The 20,513-nt window shown below is 58.6% G+C and overlaps 2 protein-coding genes across 2 annotated transcripts; one reads left to right on the forward strand and one right to left on the reverse strand.

The window, feature by feature from the left end:
- The first annotated feature begins 328 nt into the window (after window positions 1–328).
- On the forward strand, window positions 329–10,041 carry ZNF142 (zinc finger protein 142). The gene is made up of 9 exons (XM_058028505.1): window positions 329–406; window positions 569–896; window positions 1,441–2,064; window positions 2,296–2,559; window positions 3,010–3,822; window positions 4,052–4,229; window positions 4,863–8,076; window positions 8,965–9,070; window positions 9,423–10,041. Exons 1-9 carry the CDS (start codon window positions 329–331, stop codon window positions 9,920–9,922), a joined length of 6,105 nt encoding a protein of 2,034 aa, XP_057884488.1. The 3' UTR covers window positions 9,923–10,041.
- Window positions 10,042–10,185: 144 nt separating this feature from the next.
- Window positions 10,186–19,932, reverse strand: PLCD4 (phospholipase C delta 4). The gene is made up of 16 exons (XM_058028380.1): window positions 19,896–19,932; window positions 17,266–17,318; window positions 16,758–16,916; window positions 16,042–16,272; window positions 15,696–15,823; window positions 14,960–15,191; window positions 14,341–14,542; window positions 13,938–14,082; window positions 13,388–13,540; window positions 12,886–13,026; window positions 12,373–12,529; window positions 11,867–11,983; window positions 11,432–11,610; window positions 11,161–11,296; window positions 10,931–11,080; window positions 10,186–10,803 (listed from the first exon to the last, which is right to left on the reverse strand). The coding sequence occupies exons 2-16, from the start codon at window positions 17,288–17,290 to the stop codon at window positions 10,697–10,699; spliced, it is 2,262 nt and encodes a 753-aa protein (XP_057884363.1). The 5' UTR covers window positions 17,291–17,318; window positions 19,896–19,932; the 3' UTR covers window positions 10,186–10,696.
- Window positions 19,933–20,513: the final 581 nt, after the last annotated feature.

A 20,513-nucleotide genomic window follows, 5' to 3' on the forward strand; every position in this document is an offset into this window, starting at 1 on the left:
GGCCGGGCCGGGCAGAGCGGCTGCGCGACGGGCACAAAGGGCGGCGCTCCGCCGGCCGGCACCACCACCGAGATGTGCCGGGGCAGGGGGGCCCGGGGCGGCGGGGACAGCCCGGGCTGAGGGCACTTCGGTGACAGCCCCGGGTAAGGGGCCAGAGGCTGGGGCACCCGCGGACAGCTCGCGGTGAGGACTGAGGGGCTGGGAGGGCCGGGAACAGCCCGGGATGAAGGGCTGGGGGTGCCAGGGACAGCCCGGGGTGACAGGCGAAGGGCTGGGGGGAGCCTGGCCCGGCGGGACTCGTGGGGCACCTGCGGGCTGCAGGCTGGGCATGGCGCTGAGGGTGGGCTCGGGGGCCGGCCCAGCTGGAGCCAGGGAGCAAGCCCTGTGTGTTGGGCTCGGGCAGAACGTACAGGTGTCCTTGCACTCTGTCTACCCTGTGACAGAGGGCTTGCCAGCAGCCTGCTTGGGGCACCCAGCATTGAAATACCCTGCCTCGAGACTGGCTGCTCCCCAAAATCCTCTTGGGCTCTGAGATGTCCCTCATTTGAAGTGCTTTCTTCTGTTTCAGGTTGAGAGGTCATCCAGCCCAGTGCCAAGGCAGTGCCCGGCGGCAATTAGCGCAGCAGTGACTGTATCAGAGGCTGCCAGCAGGGAGATGGAGACCCTGTGCTCGGAGCTGCTCCTGCCCACACCGGGAGAGGTGGGAGCCGTGGGAAGCCCTGGTGTGGCCAGCGCTGGTCTGGCCGGGACACCCCCGCTGGCTGCCAGCCAGGAGTTGCTGCTGGCAGAGGCGTCGATGCCTGGGGAAGGGGCTCACGCTGAAGGAAGCAATGTGGAAATATTCATCGAGGCAGTGGCTGGCAATGTGACACTGAGCAACGCGGCCAGTGCCACAGGTATGGGGTGCAGGGAGTGCAGAATGGGCCCCACTGAAGTCAGCAGAGCTAGAGAGGTCTGGCCAGGGTCCCTATCCCAGGTGCCCTCAGATCTCTGACCCTGCATCATGGGTCTGGTGCCACCATTGAGCACAGACCTGGCACCAGCTGGGTGTGTGGATGGGGAGAGTGGCTGTGGGAGCTGCATGCTGCATGAGGGGGTGGCTCCAGGCTGTCAGTAGGGACCAGGCAGAGATCACCTGAGCTGCTACCCCCCAGCATGCTTCCCACGTGGGTTCAGTGTGGGCACTGGACATCCTAACAAGAATGAGGCCAAGCCAGCCTCTCATCTCTGCATGCTTCAAAGGTGCAAAGGGACAGAACTGGTTATTGTGACCACCTGGGTAATGGTATTTATAGCCTCTTATGGGAGATCTGGTTCCCAAAATGTAATTTGTGGCAAGAGGGATATGTTTTCCTTGTCCTGAGCTGGAACTGAACAACCAGTCCCAAGCTCTGGGCCTGGATAAAGCTCCTTCTAACGTTCATCTCTTGCTCTCTGCAGAGGTTCTGGTCAAAGTGGTGGAGCTGTACTTCTGTGAGAGGTGTGGCCAGAGCTTCTCAGAAGCCTCCCTGCTGTCCCAGCACCAGTGCCTGCTGCTGCCCCCCCAAGAGCACCTGGAACTCCCAGGGGCACTCTTGGCTTCTGCCAGCGAGAGCCAGAGTGATCCCAGGGGCTCAGAGCTGCCCGGAGCCAGCACACAGGAGGGCTCTGCTCCCGAGTGCCTGCTGTGCCCCATCTGCCAGGAGGCGTTTTTGCAGCCTGGCCAGCTCAAGGAGCACTTCAAGACGCACCGTGCCCCGTCGGGAGCCCTGCCCTGTCCCGAGCGGGGCTGCCGGTTCACCACGGAGGACCGCAAGCAACTGCGCGCTCACTTGCGCCACCTGCATGGGGCCTCCCCCGTGTCCTGCGCCTGCCGCGCCTGCCCGCTGCTCTTCCCCAGCCGCCAGGCCATGGAGCAGCACCACCGGACACACTTCCCCTTCCACTGCTCCCACTGCGACTTCATCACAGCCAATGCCAAGCTCTTCTGGCAGCACCGGAAGGGTCACACCACAGAGTCCCCTTCTGAGATGCCCACAACAGGCGACCCCCACAGCCTTGACAAGTGCTGCATCCTGCCATCGGGTATGGCTGGGTGGGGGGCTGGGGCCTGTGGGTGCTACAGAGGCTGGCTGTGTCTGTGCATCCCAGTTACAGCTGGAGAAGTGGAGAGCTGGGAACCTTGCATTTGTGCCTCCCTGCAGCACAGTTTGTGCCCTCTATCTTAGCCAGGTGGTTTTTCTGCATGTGTGTGGGTGTGTGAGGGTGGCTTCCTCTTGCATGGAACATGATGATCTTCATCTTTCCCCACTGAAGCAGCATCAGAAGGACAGGAGGAGCCAGGTGATTGCCACCCTGGCTGGAAAGCCAGCACAGCAGAAGCCAGGCCAGCAAAGCCTGCAGGTACTGGGGACAGCTCCTTGAAGGGACAGAAAGCATCAGCTGGAGAAGAGGACTCGGACAGCAGTGGGGATGAATCACCAGAGGAGGATGGTGAGAGCCTCTGTGAAGCCGAGGCCAAAGAGGATGGGAAGGCAGCTCCCAAAAAAGTTGGAGTGCCACAGGCACAGCACTTCAAAGGTAGGATGCAGGGCCTTACCAGGAGCTGCTCAGGCTTTGTGAACAAGCACCACATCCTCAGGGCGGGCAGGGAAATGTGGCCTAGGTTGATGGGTGACCTCACATCTCCTGCATGTACCAGTGCACTTGTTCCTCCAACCTCTGCCCAGGCAAATGTGTCTCTTCCTGTTCATGCGTGCTGCCAGGTTTAGGCAAAGGTCTGCCTGGCTTTGGGGACCAGGGGCACGTGGGCAGGCCTGATGTAGGCTGTGCTTTGCCAGTGTGAGTTGGAAAGAACTCACCTGAAGTGTGGTGGTGGCTTGGGCTGGGGACAGTCCTGAGTAGGTGGTGGTTGTGTGACTGCACATGTGTATAAACCCTCATCCTGGCACAACTGGATCAGGGACAGAACATCTGCCTGCACTCTCCATCTTTTCCCTATTAACTGCTCCCCCTCCTTTGTTCCCCCAGGGGATGTTGCAGAAGGCTCCGAGTACCTCTACAAAACCCACATGTGCCCCGAATGCAAGCGGTGCTTCAAAAAGCGGACCCACCTGGTAGAGCACCTCCACCTGCACTTCCCTGACCCCAGCCTGCAGTGCCCCAACTGCCACAAGTACTTCACCAGCAAAAGCAAGCTGAAAATCCACATGATGCGGGAGACAGGCGAGAAGGCTCATCGCTGCCCACTCTGCCACTACAGCTCCGTGGAGAAGAACGCTCTCAACCGCCACATGGCCAGCATGCACGAGGACATCTCCAACTTCTACTCCGATGTTTACTCCTGCCCCGTCTGTGAGGAGAAGTTTCGGCTCAGCCAGGCCCTCAAGGAGCACTTGAAGACTCACAAAGCTGAACCCAAGAGGCTGAGCTGCTTCCACGGGGACTGCAGCTACTGTGCAGAGGACCGTAAGGAGTTTGTCCGTCACCTCAAGGATGCTCATGGCATCAAGGCCGTGGAGTGCAAGTACCACGCCTGCTCGCTGCTCTTCGGCACGGCTGAGGCCATGGAGGCTCACCGGAAAACCCACTACGCCTTCCACTGCCAGCAGTGTGACTTCATCTGCTCCAACAAGCACGTTTTCCGCAAGCACAAGAAGCAGGGCCACCCGGGCAGCGAGCAGCTCCAGTGCAGTTTCTGCCCCTATGCCACTTTCAACCCTGTGGAGTTTCACGACCATGTGGGCAAGATGCACGCCAATGAGAAGATCCACAAGTGCACTGAGTGTGCCTTCGCCACAGCGCACAAGCGGGTGCTCATCCGGCACATGCTGTTGCACACTGGTGGGTGTCCCCTGTAGGGGTCCCAGAAGCTGAGCTGGGATGGGGAAGGTGTCTTGTCCTGCCTCTGGGTGGGCAGGGAGGGCTGGGTCAGGTTTCCTGGGTCCCACCACCAGCTTTGCCAGCTCAGGATCACTTGCCTGAAGTTGTTGCATGCTCCCTGCTGAGCTGTTTCCCTGCCATGTTGCTTTATCTGGCTGTCATGCTGAAGGCATTTGTTTGTTGCATGTAGGAGAGAAACCTCACAAGTGTGAGCTCTGCGACTTCACGTGCCGGGATGTGAGCTACCTGTCCAAGCACATGCTGACCCACTCCAACGACAAGAACTTCATGTGCACCGAGTGCGGGTACATCACCAAGTGGAAGCACTACCTGAACGTCCACATGCGTAAGCACACAGGAGATCTCCGGTAAGACCCCTGCTCCACTGCCCTGGCAGCATGGTCAGAGCTCCCCAAATCCTGCTCCAGGGGTCTGCTTCTGGCTGCACTGTGTGCCTGACTTTCTCATGCCTGCCTTGCCCTTTCTGGTACATAAGAAATTTGGGTTTTGAACTTACAGCATGGTGGTGTGGAGGCAAAGCTGTGTTTGGTGTCTCTGTGCTGCCAAGGAGGTGTATTACCTCAGAGGTGCAACTCTGAGCTTGGGTTCGTTGCTCTATTGGTGTTTGTGGGTCAAGGCCTGTTCAGGACTGCCAAATTATCACCTCCTTTGGGTCTAGTCTGCCTCCAGGGATGCTAGAAGTGCTGTTGGCATGCACATGTGAGAGTGTGCGTGTCTGATATAGTCACTGTATGGAATACTCAGGGAATCTATCTCCAGTCCCAGGCTGGGGGTGTAAAGCACCAGCTGTGCCAGGGGCTGCAGCAGGGAGGAATTGCCTGTGGTTAGAGCTGTCTGGATGGCAAAGGTCAGATCTGGCAAACCACACAGTACCCCTTCCCTGTTTGTCTGGGATGGGGAAGGAGAGCTCAGCGCGCCTGATGAAGCTCAGCCTGCCCTAATGCCTCGTGCTGCCTGACAGATTGTGCTTGTCCCTGCAGGTACCAGTGTAACCAGTGCTCGTACCGCTGTCACCGTGCTGACCAGCTGAGCAGCCACAAGCTGCGGCACCAGGGCAAAAGCCTGATCTGCGAGGTGTGCGGCTTCGCCTGCAAGCGCAAGTACGAGCTGCAGAAGCACATGCAGGCCAAGCACTCGCAGAACTACCAGGTTCCCGTCTTCCAGTGCCAGTACTGCACCTACCAGACCAAGTACAAGCAGGCACTGCTGAACCATGAGAACTGCAAGCACACCAAGCAGAAGGAGTTTCGTTGTGCCCTCTGTTCGTACTGCACTTTCAGTAACACCAGCCTCTTCTTCCATAAGCGCAAGATTCATGGCTACGTTCCTGGTGACAAGGACTGGCTGGAAAATTATGCCAGCAAGGAGCTGGAGATCAGCTCATCTGAGGCACTGTTTGGCTATGAGGTCGGTGCAGCCCTGCATGTGGATGCCAGTTCCCCCCTCACTGGCAAGGAGCAGTGGATGAAGGAGAAGCCATCCCAGGTGGAGTCCCAGGGAGAAGAGGGCTACCAGCAAGTGTTCATGGTGCCCCTCCTTGAGCAGGATGCCGCTCCACCAGAGAGCAGCAGTGAGGCAGAGAGGGGCGAGGGGGAGCAGAGCTGTCCTATTGCTGGCAATGCCCTGGAAGATGACTGCATGCAAGGAAATGCTGCCACAGGCTCTACTGAGATCACTGTTTCTGAAGATGTGGCAGAGAGCTGCACCTTGCACTTGGAGGCACTGAATGTCTCGTCTGACCCTCTCCTGGAGAACTTAACTGGAGAAGCCTGTGTGACCCAGCCAGAGAGCGTGGAAATGCTGTCCTGCAAAGAGCCTCCTGCAGCCTATGAGATGCTGGGCTCCCAGGGTGGCCTTGGCTTGGAGGACAGTGGCAATACACTGGAAGAGATCCCAGACTTTGAGGAAGAGGTAGATGTACAGGAAGACAAGGTGGTGAAGGTCAGTGTAGAGGCAGGAGACAACCAGGGAAAAGACACCCTAAAGGAGGACATGGGCCACCTTGAGGGGTCATGCTCAGACCACAAGGTCGTGGCAGACACTGAGGAGAGTGAGACCAGCCAAGCCAAGCTGCCAGAGGCCTGGCTCAGCATGCTGAAGACACCTGAACAGGGCCACCTGCCTGTCCCAGAGGATGCGCCCACCTCTGGTGACAATGCCAGGAGTGGCTCGGAGTCAGTGCTGAAGGCTCTGCGGAAGCAGGACAAAGAGCAGGCAGAGACACTGGTGCTGGAGGGCAGGGTGCAGATGCTGGTGGTGCAGTCAGAGAGCCAGGTCTTTAAGTGTGAGAAGTGCTCGTACATCACACGGAAGGAGAAATCCATGTCCCTGCACTCCAAAGCCAGCTGCCAGAGCCGCCGGGCCCCCCTCGTGTGCCGTGAGTGTGGGGCCAGCTTTAAGCAGCAGAGGGGACTCAACACCCACCTCCTAAAGAAGTGCCCTGTTCTCCTGAAGAACAATAAGGTCCTCAAACCAACCAATCAGGAGGCACCTGGACTGTGCCAACCTGCCGACCAGCCTGGTGATAATGGTACAGAAACAGCAGGGAGTGAGAAGGGAGGCTCAGAGGAGTCTGGGCATGCTGAGAGCCCTTGGGAAGCTGAACTGCTATCTGATAAAACACAAGCAGCAGGCATTCCTTTGGCTGGGGCACAGACATCAGGCTGTCATGCCTCTGAGAAATCCCTGCTGGGTGGCAGCACAGAGGTGGCAGAAGAGCCTCCCCAGCAAGGGGATGGGACTGAGCCAGGTGGAGCCACTGGTGCCTCCCAGTCTGGGAAACCCTCAGAGAAATACCGACTGGAGGGAGGGAAGCTGCACTGCAATGCCTGCTCCTTTGTGTGTTCCCGTATCACCACCATCACCTCCCATGTGGAGGATGGCTGCCGGAACCTGGAGCAGTTCTGGTGTTCCCAGTGCCCTGAAACCTTCCGCTCCCGGCGGGCCCTCAAGAGCCATTGTTCTGAAAAGCACATCATGCATCCTGAGGATGAAACCCAAAGGACTGAACTGCCTGAGGGGGACGCACTCAGTGTTGAGAAAGACCAGACCAGTGAGCTCCCACTGGATGCAGCCCCACCAAAATCCACACTGCCCAAGCGGAGGCGTTTCTCCTGCCCCACCTGCCCCTTCACCTGCCACCAGGAAAGGGCCATGAAGACACACAAGAAGAGGGGCTGCGTAACCCTGGGTGAGTTTCGCTGCTCCTCCTGCCCCTTCACCTCCAAGGTGGCCAAAGCCCTGCGGCTGCACCGCAGGCTGCACCGCAAGCATTACAGCAAGCGGCCGCAGCTGCAGTGCTGCCAGTGCGAGTTCACCTGCAAGCAGGCCCGGTGCCTGCGGCAGCACGTCCGCATCAAGCACGAGGGCGTGAAGCCGCACAAGTGCCGCTACTGCGAGTTCAGCACCACGCGCCGCTACCGCCTGGAGGCCCACCAGTCCCTGCACACCGGCGTGGGGCGCATCGCCTGCGGCATCTGCAGCCAGACCTTCGGCACCAACTCCAAGCTGCGCATCCACCGCCTGCGCGTGCACGAGAAGACGCCCACCCATTTCTGCCCGCTCTGCGACTACAGCAGCTACCTGCAGAATGACATCACCCGCCACGTCAACAGCTGCCACCACGGCGAGCTCAACTTCGGCTGCTCCCGCTGTGAGGCTCGCTTCAGTTCTGAGACGGCCCTCAAGCAGCACGTCCTGCGCCGGCACGAGGAGAAGGTTTCCTACAGCTGCCCACGCTGTGACTTCGTGTGTCACAGTGAGGCCACGCTCAAGTGCCACGTGCAGAAGCAGCACCCACACCTGGAGTGCGGCACCTGCAAGGAGACCTTCGCCACCCGGGAGGCACTGGAGGAGCACAAGACGCAGCATTTCAGCCACCGCTGTGAGCTGTGCAGCTTTGCAGCCAAGGAGCGGCAGCAGCTGGTGCGGCATTACATGGAGAGCCACGAGCCGACTGCCCCCCAGGACAAACCCCTGCACTGCCCTTTCTGTGACTTTGCCTGCCAGCACCAGCTTGTGTTTGACCAGCACATGAAGGGCCATGGGGGCACCCGCGTGTACAAGTGCTCAGACTGTGAGTACACCACCAAGAACAGGCAAAAGATCACGTGGCACATCCGCATCCACACTGGTGAGAAGCCCTACAAGTGCCACCTCTGTAAATATGCCTGCGCTGACCCCTCACGTCTCAAGGTAAGAGCTCTGCTTGGGAGTGTATCCTACTCCATTTGCATTGCTTGAGGGGCATCCAGCCACAGGGGTTTGGGGAAGAAGTTCCTAAGGGGAGGTTTCATCCTCAGTGTTCAGTGGCTCATGCTGAACAGAAATAGGAGTCAAGCAGATAAAAGTCATTGTCAGTGCAATACATTTCTTCTCTGCTGTTGGAGTTTAAGGGTAAGGGAGACTTTTAACAAAGCAAGAAGGTGGCAGCAGTCTAAATTCACTTCTTTTCTTGCTGACATCTCTGGGTGCAGCCTTGCACTACTGAAAGCCAAGTTTGGCTGCTGGCTGGCTTCAGCATACTCTGTGGTGCCAGTTAGACAGGGTGCAGGGAAACCTCCAGCTTTCTTGGAAGCAGAGTGTGCCCCTGCCCTCATTGCTGTAGGTGATTAGCATCCTGATGCATGGTAAAGGGCTTTTTCTAGAACAGGAAATGCGTGGGTGATGGAGGCACAGGGTAATGGAGGGAGAAGTAGTCTGGTTTTGCTAAAAGAAGTATTGACTTTTTTAATGGCCAGGCTGAGCTGGAGTCTCCTGGGGCCACCTGGGACAGGCTGTGCAATGTGCTCAGCTCTGTTGGGCTGGGCTTTTAATTTGACTCTGCCTTACATATCAAACTGGGAAGCAAAGCCTGTGCCATCCATGGGCTGGGACAGAGCAGCTCAGCAGTACAGGAATCTCATCCTGACTCTGGTGTGGATCCCCCTTGCCCATAGCCTGCCAAGCAAGCACACAGTCCTCCTTGCCCCATGCAGCTGGACATGTCAGAGCTGTCTTTGAGCCTCTCACTGCCACCCCAAAGCCCTGCACATCCCCAGGGCCGGGGCCATGATCTCATCCTGACCCTATCCTCCTGCCCAGTATCACATGCGGATCCACAAGGAGGAGAGGAAATACCTCTGCCCTGACTGCGGCTACAAATGCAAGTGGGTGAACCAGCTCAAGTACCACATGACAAAGCACACGGGTGAGTGCTGCCCACTGAGGACAAGGACAAGCTGTTGAGCACTGGGGAGGGTGTTGGGGCTGCTCCATGCTTCTTTTCTGCCAGTGGCCCAGCTAGAGACAGAGGAGGACATTTAGGGGGCAGCACATTATCCTGTGTTAATGGGGTGGAGGCAGTGCTCTCAGGTGGGAGGGAAATGTGGGTGGCACTCTTTGGTGCCTTGGAAATGGGGATCTTGGTGTGCCTGCTAAAATGGGATGTAGGGGGGAGTCCCTGGGGACTGATGCTCTGTCACAGGGATGGTGAGACCCATGCACTGGAGAGCACGGTGCCCCCATCCCGGTGCCATCCCCTTCCTTCCCTGTTGCCTCAGGCCTGAAGCCGTACCGGTGCGATGAGTGCGAGTACTGCACCAACCGCGCGGACGCCCTGCGGGTGCACAAGGAGACGCGGCACCAGGAGGCCCGTTCCTTCATCTGCGAGCAGTGTGGCAAGGCCTTCAAGACTCGCTTTCTCCTCAAGACCCACCTGAAGAAGCACAGCGAGGAGAAGCCCTATGTGTGCAACGCCTGCGGGCGCGCTTTCCGCTGGGCAGCTGGCCTGCGCCACCACTACCTGACGCACACCAACGAGCACCCCTTCTTCTGCCGCTACTGCCCCTACAAGGCCAAGCAGAAGTTCCAGGTCATCAAACACATCCAGCGGCATCACCCTGAGCACAGGGCTGTTGACCCTAGCCAGGGGGTGGGAAAGGACCCCAGCACACACACCGTCCACCTCCACAGCGTGCAGAGGGAGAGCCAGGCCAAGGGGCCCCCCAGGATGGAGCAAGGAGGAGAGTGCCCTGCAGAGAAGGATGGCACAGCACAGTGAGGCTCAATCCCAACTGCTCTAAAGTGCTGGTGGCACAGGCCTGCTGCAGAGATGTTTGTGTGTGTATATACAGGCATATATGTATATGGGTTGTAAAATACACAACTGTATAAAAGGAATTGCTCAGTTCTGTTTCTTTGTGCTTCTTGGAACCCCTGTGTGAACAGTGGGCCATGTGCCCACAGAGAAGGAGCACAAACCCAAGCTCAGCTCCCCATCTCTCCCCAGCATCACTGCACCCAGACCTGAACCTGTTTGTCACTGAACAATTTATTAAGTTGCTTACAGAGAAAGGATGGGATAAGGGTTAATTTGGGTTGTAGGGGCCAACGGGCTCTGCAGGGTTAGGGGGCAGTGAGGACCAACTCCACTCCCAGCTGTGCCCAGCCCTGGGGTTTGCTCAGCTCCAGCCTCGCTCCCCTGACTGGGAGGGGACCAGCCCCTGCAGCAGAGCTGGGCCACACACCATCTCTCCTCCTCCCCACAGTCAAGCTCTGACCGTGGGCCAGGGCAGGGTGCCTGTGGAGGGTGCAGGGAGCTGCACTGGCACAGACCCCACACTCATGCATGGGCAGCAGCATCCTGAACCTGCAAAGGGGAGGTCAGTGCTTTTTCTCAGCCCTCGGAGGCTACTGCAAAGGGAATCACAGCAGCAACAATGACACAGGGATTGCAGAGACAGGTCAACAAGAGGGCAAGTTGGTTGTCTCTGTGGCCCCAGCTGCTTGGAGCTGGTTCTATGGCTTCCATCTGGGTGCTGCTCACCCCATGAGCTCAATCCTGCTCAGGGCCAGGTGGCTCAGTGATGCGGATGTGGACAAAGAGCGAAGAGGGTGGGATGCTGGTGCCATCCTTTGAGAGGAGATGGATGTGCCGATATCCTGCAGGAAGGACAGCAAGGTTCTGGCTAACTGGAATCCCACCCTCCTCTCTAGTACCCAGCTGAGCCCCACATATGCTTGCAGGGCTGTTCTGGGTGCCCAAAACCACTGAGCAGGAGCCACTCACCAGGTTTGATGTTGGCAAATGCTAGGGTGAACTGACCCACAAAATCATTCCTGGAAGTCTTGTCATAATCCTCCACCACAAAGCGAATGAGGGCCAGCTCGGGCACGTGGAGCTGAAACTGCAGTGTCTCATCCCAGCGGGGGTTAAAGCCTGGGAAGAGAGAGCTGGTGCTGAGAGAGGGAAGAACAGCAGGGGCACAGCAGGGGCCATGGTGCTGCTGGGGGTCTCACCATTGTTCTCAATGTACTTGGTCTCCTGGTGCGCCTGGTCCGCGGGGACCCCGTAGATCTCCACACGCACCAGTGGGTCAATGATGGCTCCCTCCTTGCTGTTGGCCACTTTGGGCAGCTGCTGCCCACTGATTACCTGCAAGGCCAAATCTGTCTTTCGTGAGCCTCCTGGGCTCCAGCACACTGCCCAACAGTGTCCCCATCTGTCTGGGACCAACAGAACCCCAAGACACTGTCACAGTTTCCCCAGGGTCCCTCCACACCTCTGTACCTGGATTGTCAGGGTGATGGGGCCGGGGCCTTCCCGGCTGCTGGGGTCACTGGGGTTGAAGAGAGTCTCCTTGTCCCTCATGAAGGGTGGTTTGAGCACGTAGCCACAGCAGCCATTCTGGCTGAAGAGCCCGTCACACAGGTCCATCTCCATGCCAGCTGTCTGGAAGTTCAAGGCCACTGGAGGGAGGTGGCAGGGAAAAGGGTTCAGAACAGCTTGGAGATGCCACACTCTGCTTTGGGCTGAAAACCAGCCTGTCCCCACAGCCAGAGAGATGTGGAGTTGCATAGGGGAATAAGGTGATAATGCTTTAACACCCCCAGAGCAGTGCAAGAGCTGGCAACCCGACCTGGCTCCACATGGGGTTGTAGATGGCACTAGCACAGGACCCAGGGCATCTCCCCAGCCCACAGCCCTGCTCCACCCCGGCCATACCGATCTGGCACCCCACATTCCACATCTCCTGGGGGCTGTAGTTGGAGGAGTCAGCCCTCATCCCACTGGGGTAGATGCGTGTCAGCTGCCAGGCATTGTGGCGAACAAACTCATTTCCTAGGGATAGAGCAGGAGGCCCACTTGTGGGGTTGTTCTCTGGCCTGTACAGTCACCCACATGTACTGTCCGTCCATCCATCTGTCTATCCATCTATCTATCCATCTATCTATCTGTCTGTCTATCTATCTGTATGTCTATCCACCCACCCACCGATTCTCATCCCTCTCCCTGCTCAGGAATCCAGATGTCCTGCCTTGTTTTCTAAGCCAATAACCTCATCACCTACCAGAGCCAAACCCCACAGTACAGCCCCACTGGACACTGTTTCTCCCAGACAGGGAGGGAACCCCAGTTTCAGGAGGCTTTTGCACTACCCCATGAGGAAGCCATCAGCTCCCTCTACTCTGTCCCAGTCACCTGGTGCCACTGCAGCCCCCCGATCTCACCTTCATCCCGGATGAGCTTCCTGGCCTTGGCTTCAGAGAGGGAGGAGATCTCCGAGGGCCGGGAATGGCTGCGGGCCTCCTGGAAGCCCCGGAAAGGCACACTCTTGCAGTAGATGACACAGTCAGACAATGCTTGTGCCAAGGTCTCCTTGTCCTTCTGCAAGGCAGAGCCAGGTTGGGTCCCTCCTGATGGGAGCACCATCCACCAGCACTCACCCAGGGCAGCGGCTGTAGAGCCAGGGCAGGTAAGAGAAGCCAGGAGTATGCTGGTGGGTGGCAGCATCCCCACTATGAGCAGTCTTCTTGCCAGAAATAGAGCAAGCAGGGGACCTCCAATATGTTGCCACCACAACAAAGAGAGTGCTGGCATGGCCAGGGGCAGAAAAGGCTGTCCTCCCTGCCTGGTGATGTCCCTGCAGTCTCTGTCTCCTCCATGCAGTAAGATGTCATCACAGCTCATAGCTGTGTCCAGGGACTCAGCTCTCCCAGTGGTCCCCAGCCTGGGCCACTTACCTTTGCCCTCCGCCTCTCCTCCTCTGCCTCTGCCCCATTGTCATCGTCAGACACATCAGGAGCCTCATCCCCTGGCCCATCCAGGGTGTCCTCCAGCCGCCCAATCTTCTTGCCCTTCAGCAAGATCTTGTGCTTCAGCTCCTGTGGGGTTGGGGATAGAGAAGCACCTTGAGCTACCCAGTGCCTCCATGGGCCTTGTGGCCTGGATCCTGCACTGCTGGAGGCCAGCAAGATCAGTCCCTTCAGCACTCAGAAGGGAATGGAGTAGGAGAGTTTTGCCCCACTGTCTGATTCTGCAGGACTTGGGGAGACAACCCTGGGCACAGTCTTGGCACTTCTGTGACCATGAGGACACAGTACCCTCCCCCAGTGTCCTCAAATGCTCCAGTGGAGCAGGACAATGCTGGAACAGGTTGGCCTATTCTCTGAACAGCAGATCCACCTCCTGACCGCACTCTCGGGCAGGACAGAGATGCCCTGCACAGCTGTGCTCTGTCCATACCTCTGGGGATGGGAGCTGGGAGGGGACATGCCCATCGATGGTAGCGGTGAGGAGCTGTTCCCCCAGGATGTCCTTGAGCTGCTGGACCAGGACCTCCTGCTGCTCCATGCTGCAGTGGTTTTCTAGGGACAGGATCACTGGGTAGTCCGAGGTCTGAGGAGCAACATGCACACCTGGAAATAAGCCTTGGTGGGGCTGGTGAGCTCTCACAAGGGCTTCATCCAGGTATGATCAGTGCCAGGACGGAGCCCCTTGTGTTCGTGTCTCCTCTGAGACCTTCATACCCCTCCAATCCCCCAGTATCGCCCACATCCCATCTCACCCCTGCACCCCCAACAGGAGCCCCCATCCCCTGGCACTGCACAGTGCAGGCTGTAGGTCAGACCCCCCAGTGCTATCCCCCGGAAAGGGACACAGCCACCACCCTCCTCCCCGCAGTGTGAGCAGTCCTGCTGCATCAGCAGGTGTGTGAGCCTCAGCACTGCTGCCCTACCACTGCCGTGTACCCTCACCCACCCAGGACCCCCAGCAGCCGGGGCAGGGGCCTTACCTTGAAGGCGTACTTCCCCAGGGTGCTCACCACCTCCCGGAAGGGGATCTTGGAGGTGAAGGTGTGGCCGTGGTACACCATGGGCTCCCCGTTTGGCCCGTCCCAGCAATCCACCTCCAGGCACCGGCAGCCTCGTTTCAGAGCCCTGCGGGTGGGTTGTCACCCCTGGAACCCTGCACTCATCCAGGGCACCCGCTCCCTGCCCTCCCCTCTGCCTGTGGGTGTCACCCCCGAGGGACCGGGGACACCCACCAAGGGTGGGGATGCTGCTGCATGCAGGGCACGGCCAGAGGAGTGCTGGACTGCAGAGGAGCAAAGGAGCTTCTGGGGTTCACCCTGCTCAGGACATGACACTGGAGTGGGAGGGTGTTGGAAGGGAGCTGGAAGGGAGCAGTCCCTTTACCTGATGTAGCCCTCGATGCTGCTGTGGCCCCGGAGCTGATCCTCTATCAGGTAGGTGTTGTGGGAGGAGGAGATGAAGTAGTGGCAGAGGGGCTGGCTCATGTCCTGCCACAGCCCCTGGTGCTGGGGGTTGAAGATGGAGCCCTCCAGGGAGCAGAGGTACATGAGGAACCCATCAGCACTCAGCACATGGCGGCTCCGGGCTGCAGGCACAGGAGGAGAGAGGTTCAGCAACACCAGGGACATGGAAGAGGCAGAATGGGGGCAAACAGGGCTGCTGGAGGCTCCCAGAATCCCTAAACTGATGGCCACAGCTGCTGCCAGAGTCCGGGGCACAGAAAGGCGCAGCAGAGCAGTAACTTTGGAAAGGTGGGCAGTGGATCCCAAAGCTGGGGCTTGCACACCATGGGTCAACCTTCTACACCAAAATGGGTCAACCTTCTACACCAAAATGGTCCAGGAACAGACCAAATAAAGGGGAACTGCACCCAGATCACACCTTGGTGAGTCTTCCATTCACACCAGGATGGGGCTGGGAATGTTTCTGCCACGGGACTGTGAGTCTGTGACCCCTCCTTGCCCCCAAGCAGAGCACAGCTGATGTCTGAGCCAGCTCTCACCTGTCTCTGATGGCTCATACTTGTCAATGAGCTCCATGGCCAGCTCCTCTGTGCCCTCATCCTCCAGCTGCTCCTCCCGCAGGAAATCCGTCAGCTCCAGCAGTGTCAGCTTCTTTCCATCCTCAGAGTATTCCTGGAAGAGGCTCTGCACCTCCTCACGCTGCGTGAGAGCCTTGTAGAAGAGCACAAATTCCTCCCCTTCCAGCGTCCCCGACTCTGACTTGTCAGCATCCTGTTTGCAAGGGGGCTCACTCAGCATCCAGATGGGACACAGCAAGGTGTCCTGGCCACCAAAGTGGCTGTGGGAGGATTCTCCCACCCCAAAGAGAGGGCATAGAGACCCCAGACCAGTGCCAGTGGCAGGCATTGATCAGTGGGGAAGGGATGAATGGGCAGATGGAGGCTGGTAGGGAGGACTGATGGACAGACGGGAGGGAGGGATAAGAGGGCAGAGCAGAGGGCTGGTTATCTGGGTAGACAGATAAACAGCTGGATGGACAAATGAATGGGAGGAAGGAAGAGAGTGTTAGTTTAACAAATAAATTAGCAAATTGGTGTTTGTTTGGGTAAACAGGTAGATGGATGGATGGATGGATGGATGGATGGATGGATGGATGGATGGATGGATGGATGGATGGAAAGTGACCAGATCCCTTTGCAAGGAGGTGTTGTACAGCTTGTTCCAGCCCCTCCAGTCCCTCTCCAATCCCCCCAGACTCTCAGGTGCAGGGCTTACCTGGAAAAGCCTCAGGGCATGATCCTCGTTCATGTCCACATTCATCATCTTCAGGAGACGCTGCACCTCCTTGAAGTTCATGCGCCCATCCTTATTCTTGTCAGCTTTCTGGAACCAGTCACGAATCCATGTGCGGGAAACCAGGGCAAATGTTAAGGGAAAGGACCTTGGCTATGAGAAAAGGGGCTGGGTAGTATCAGAGGGCATCTTTTCCTTTTCCTGTGCCCTGCATTGGTGCAGATGGTGAGACCCACAACAGCTACACGCTGGGGTAAGGCTGAAAACACAGGGCCTGGGGGATGATCAGCAATGGGTGTGGGGGCAGAGTGGTGCTCTCAGGAAGGATATTGGTCTATCTTCTCCCTTTGGTCCATGGTGGTGGCCACCTCGATGAGCTGACGCAGGCCCTGTATCCAGCACTGTGCCTCCTCTGCCGAGCCAGCCACGAGGTCCAGGTTGCCGCGACGGCCGTAGAAGACGATGGTGAAGCAGCGCTCGGGGGGGAACTCCTCAGCCACGCTCTGCAGCACCTCCGACTGGTGCCCTTCCCGCACCGTCTCCACATCGCTGATGGAGACTGGGGCAGAGGGAGGGCAGGCCTGTCTGCAGGAGACAAGGACCACAGGGCAAGGGGCACCGCCCGCAGACATCTTCCAGTCATTCCTTCTTCCACTCCATCCAACCATCCATCCATCCATCCATCCATCCATCCATCCATCCATCCATCCATCCATCCCCTGAGCTAGTTATCTATCCATTAACTGCTGAACTATCAAGTCAGCCAGTTATCCATCTGCCCCTCTGTCTGCTTACTCCTGCCCTGGCATTCCAGAGGTTCTATTTGTATCCGCTGCAATTCCTACCCAGCCCTTTTGACCCACGGGTCCTGCTGTGGGCAGGATGTTTCATGGAGAGGTGTGGGTGAGAAGAGATCACACATGCATGCAGAGCCTTTCTTCAATCCCCCAGCACCTTTAGCAAGCATGGCCCAAGAATCTCCAAACCTTCACATCCCCTGTTTACTCTGAAACCTACTGATAAGACACAACAGCTGGTACTCACAGGCAGACTCAGTTTTGCCTGTCCTCTTGGACTGGTACCAGATGGTCATGCAGTCTTCCTGCAGCTTGAAGTAACGTTGCTTCTTCCAGCTCTTGGACTTGACTTTGCGCATCAGAGTCCCCTGCTGCATCTGCTCCAGCGTGTCTGTGAGCTGGATGCCTGGGGGCAGCATGGGCTGCATCACTGAGGGTGGGGGTATCCAGGCACTGTGCCCTGTACTTGGCTTCCTCTCACCTCTGGGGTCACACATGGTCCCTCAATCCGTGAGGGAGGAGGGATGAACCAGAAACAAACTCCCTTCCACCACAGGAGGTGCACAGGATAATTCCCCATCAACCCTTTCCATCCACCCTTGGTGCTTCCAAGCCCAAATCCCAATGGCCACAGTGGGGTAGGGATGCTTCTGGGCACAGCATGGTGAGCTCAACCCAGAAGCCAGATTTGCCTCGGCGTAAATCCAGATGGCCCAATGCCCTGCCCTGCACCCATCCTCCGCTGGGGCACTCACGGGCGTTGCACAGCAGTGATGCCATGGCTCTGCCTTCTCCACGCTGGCAGCTGCTGGGGAGGGAAGAGAGAAGGTGGCTGGGGGAAGCAAGGTCAGACCCTCGTGCTGTGCCCAGGTCCCACCGAGTGGGCTCCAGCCATACCCTCGTGTGTGCGCCCCTGCCCGCGTCTGAGCGCACCTGTGTCTGTCTCCTGCTGGGTCATTGCATTCCTTAAGTGTCGAGTTCACACCACCACACTCATGAAATATTAATCTGTGTTACCGGGAAGCCGGAGCTCAAAAGGTGTTGGTGGAAAACAGAAAAACTTGCCAGCACTGACGCCCCACAGCCCAGCGGGTACTGAAGCCCTGCTGCTCCCAGGTAAGAAGCAGCACCTGAAACCAGGAAAAACTGCTCTGGCAGTGCCCAAGAACACCCCCACCACCTAGGAAACAACCCCAATCAGTAAATTTGAAAGTAAAGGAAAAGCACAGCTGTGATAGCAAGGAAGAGAACACAGAGCAATGGCCCTCAGCTCCTACAGCTTCTTCTGCCCAGGGAATAGCAGCACCCCAGGCAGTGACTGCACCGACAGCTGTACAGGAGCACATGGCAGTGAGTGTGTCTATAAATACTACTGGACAATGAGACTTTGATTAGGCTGTTGAGACTTTAATTATGCTGACAAATCACTGGATGTGCCTGTCACACAGGTGCTGGAGCTGGGCCCTGGAGGAGCGGATGCCGCAGCTGGTGGGCTGGGGTTTGGGTGCAGGAGGGGACCCAGGGTCCCTGGGAGCAAAGGGCTCTGTGCCAGGGTGCAGGGGTGGCAGCTGTGCCCTGGGTCCCTGACTCAGCACAGACACAGGTCACACAGGGCTGGGAATAGCCGGTGCTGTCAGCGTGTGGGCAGCTGCCAAGCCCAGCTACCAGACCCCTGTGGGCTCTCAGGCCAGACAGCAGCCACCCCCTGCTCCGTGTGGCTCAGCAGGGCAGAACAGCACTGCCCCGGCTGTGGCTCTGCTCTTGTGAGACACCCTAGTCATGGCTATTTGACTGTCCCCAGGGCACACAGGGATTGTCTGTCCACCCTTGGAGACCTCACATGTTGCTGGAGAGATGGAGTAGCTGGGGTGCCATCCCAAATGCCTTCCAGTAGTGTGCCCAGTGCTGGGGCTGTGCTTTCCCAACACTGGTCCTTCTTGCAAGGCTCAGACTGCAAGGACTTGCTGCAGGGCCTGTATCCCCCCACATTCAACCCACAGAGCACTGACCCAGTGGCCCAGGACTTGGAGTGCCTGCACCCAAAAATGGGGGGCAGACCTGTCTTGTGCCCTTCAGAATCAGTGCCCTGATGCTGGCTAGCACAGCTCCAGGAGTGCCCCACATCCACCCTCCACAGTGTTCTCTCAGCCCCTGCACCCCATGGCCCTCAGGGAACCAGTGGGGACAACCCCGGTCCCACATCTGCCAGCACTCTCCTGCTTTCCAGCAGCACCCAGCCTGGCACAGACACTTCACAGGGCCCCAGCTCCAGGTGCTCACCAGCTCTGCAGCCCCTGTGCCACAGCAGATGAGGGAGATGGGCATGTCTTAGGGAAGCTGGGGTGGCACCAGAACTGGAGACGCAGGGAGACATGCTGGACTAGGACAAAGATGGGCTCAGTGCCACCAACAGTTCTATCGTCCTCTTGGCACCCTGCCATGCATGTGTACAAGGTGGCAGCATGCAAAGGGCAGCTTGTAGCCCTTGGGCCCATTAACCACACTGAGAGTTTGGAGCTAAGTTTCTCCCCCAGTGCCAGCCCTTCCAGGCTCCCAGCACGGCCCAAGCATTGCCAGTCCCAACCATGGAGCAGTGCCTTCCCCATAAGGGCAGCAAAGAAAGGATGCCCCCTTCCAATCCAAGGAACCACGAGAAAGCACAAGGAAGAGCATGTGGATGCAAGGACACGTCTGCTCCTCTCTCTCCTGTTGTGTGAGGGATGCCGTGAGCCCCTCACAGCCTGGCCCCATGCAGGCCCCCTTGCCCCAGTCTGAATTACATTGTTGAGCCAAGCGGGAGGAGAGCCAGGGTATGGAGAAACCCAACCCGAGAGTTTCCCGCAGGGCAGCTGCCTGCTGCCGGAACAGCCCCAACTACCTCAGCACACTCTGAGCCATTGCAGCGTCTCTCCTGGTGGTGACAGGCCCCAGCAGAGCTGGAGGGACAGTGAATGTGAATGGTCCCCAGCAGCTCCAGTGCAGAGCAGCCCGGCACAATAAAATGCCACCGTACGGGTGAGCGTGCCAGAACAGGGAAGGATGACCCCTCACTCCCCTTCAGGCACCCCCGCACCTCGCTGTCCCGGTGCGCGTATAAACTGCCCTTGTCCGAGAGCTTTGCTCAGCCGCCAGCTGACGGGGGCAGAAGGGGAACAGACAAGGGGCTGCGGGATGGGGCGGCAAATCCCAAGGAATTTGGAGCTCAGGGGACAAATCACACCTTAGGTCAGAGGAGACAAAATCGCCGGGACTTCTGTCCCGCGCCGCCCCGACCGTGCAGCCGCTCCGGGGCACGGCAGCCCGAGAGAGGGGCTCCCAGAACCTGGAGGTTGCAGTCCCGCACCCGCCGTCGCCCCCTCCCCTCCGCAGGACGCCCGTTCCGTACCCGTTCTCCGTTGCCGCTCCGTTGCCGCTCCGTACCCGTTCTCCGTTGCCTCTCCGTTGCCGCTCCGTACCCGTTCTCCGTTGCCGCTTTCCGTTGCCGCTGCGCTCCGCCGGTGCTCCGCCGCCGCAGCCGCACGGAGCCGGGGCTGCCCGCCCCTCGGCAGCGCCCGGGCAGCGAGCCCTCCCCCGGCCCCGGCCCCGGTCCCCCGCCCCCGCGGGGCGCCCCCGGCCCCGCACGCCCCGCTGCCGCTGCCTCTCAAGGTCGTTTCGGATTAAGGTCACGCCACTCCCGAGGCGGAGCCGGGGGGGCAGGTAAAGAAGGCAGCGGAGGGGCCGGCAGGGTTGGGAGCACCCTGCGGAGCCTCTCGTTTGGGGTCGAGCCCCCACTCTTATCCTCCGGTTGAGCCTGTCTGTCCCCAGACCCGCTTGCACCCATGATGATCCAAGCTGGGGGCAAAGGGCGAGGGGCAGGGACCGAACTTTGGGGTGGGCGATGCTCTCACAGACCTGGACGCCGGAGAGCGCGGCAGCGCTCGCGAAGACGCTTCAGGGAGGCAAGTGCTCTCTCCCTGGCAGGCTCGCTGCCTTCCTGCGAAGCAAAACAGGGCAGCATCCCCGG

This window comes from Melospiza georgiana, chromosome 7 (genome assembly GCF_028018845.1).
Source record: "Melospiza georgiana isolate bMelGeo1 chromosome 7, bMelGeo1.pri, whole genome shotgun sequence".
NCBI lineage: Eukaryota > Metazoa > Chordata > Aves > Passeriformes > Passerellidae > Melospiza > Melospiza georgiana.

What these genes read in the sequence shown, in the direction of transcription:
- ZNF142 (XM_058028505.1), top strand. Translation starts at nt 329, where the DNA reads ATGGCGCTGAGGGTGGGCTCGGGGGCCGGCCCAGCTGGAGCCAGGGAG. An exon ending in GTGTTGGGCTCGGGCAGAAC is followed by an intron (nt 407 to 568) that starts GTACAGGTGTCC and finishes CTTCTGTTTCAG; the next exon opens with GTTGAGAGGTCATCCAGCCC. An exon ending in ACAGGCACAGCACTTCAAAG is followed by an intron (nt 2,560 to 3,009) that starts GTAGGATGCAGG and finishes TTGTTCCCCCAG; the next exon opens with GGGATGTTGCAGAAGGCTCC.
- PLCD4 (XM_058028380.1), bottom strand. Translation starts at nt 17,290, where the DNA reads ATGGCATCACTGCTGTGCAACGCCC. An exon ending in AGGCAAAACTGAGTCTGCCT is followed by an intron (nt 16,273 to 16,757) that starts GTGAGTACCAGC and finishes CCTCTGCCCCAG; the next exon opens with TCTCCATCAGCGATGTGGAG. An exon ending in AGGAGAGGCGGAGGGCAAAG is followed by an intron (nt 12,530 to 12,885) that starts GTAAGTGGCCCA and finishes TCTGCCTTGCAG; the next exon opens with AAGGACAAGGAGACCTTGGC.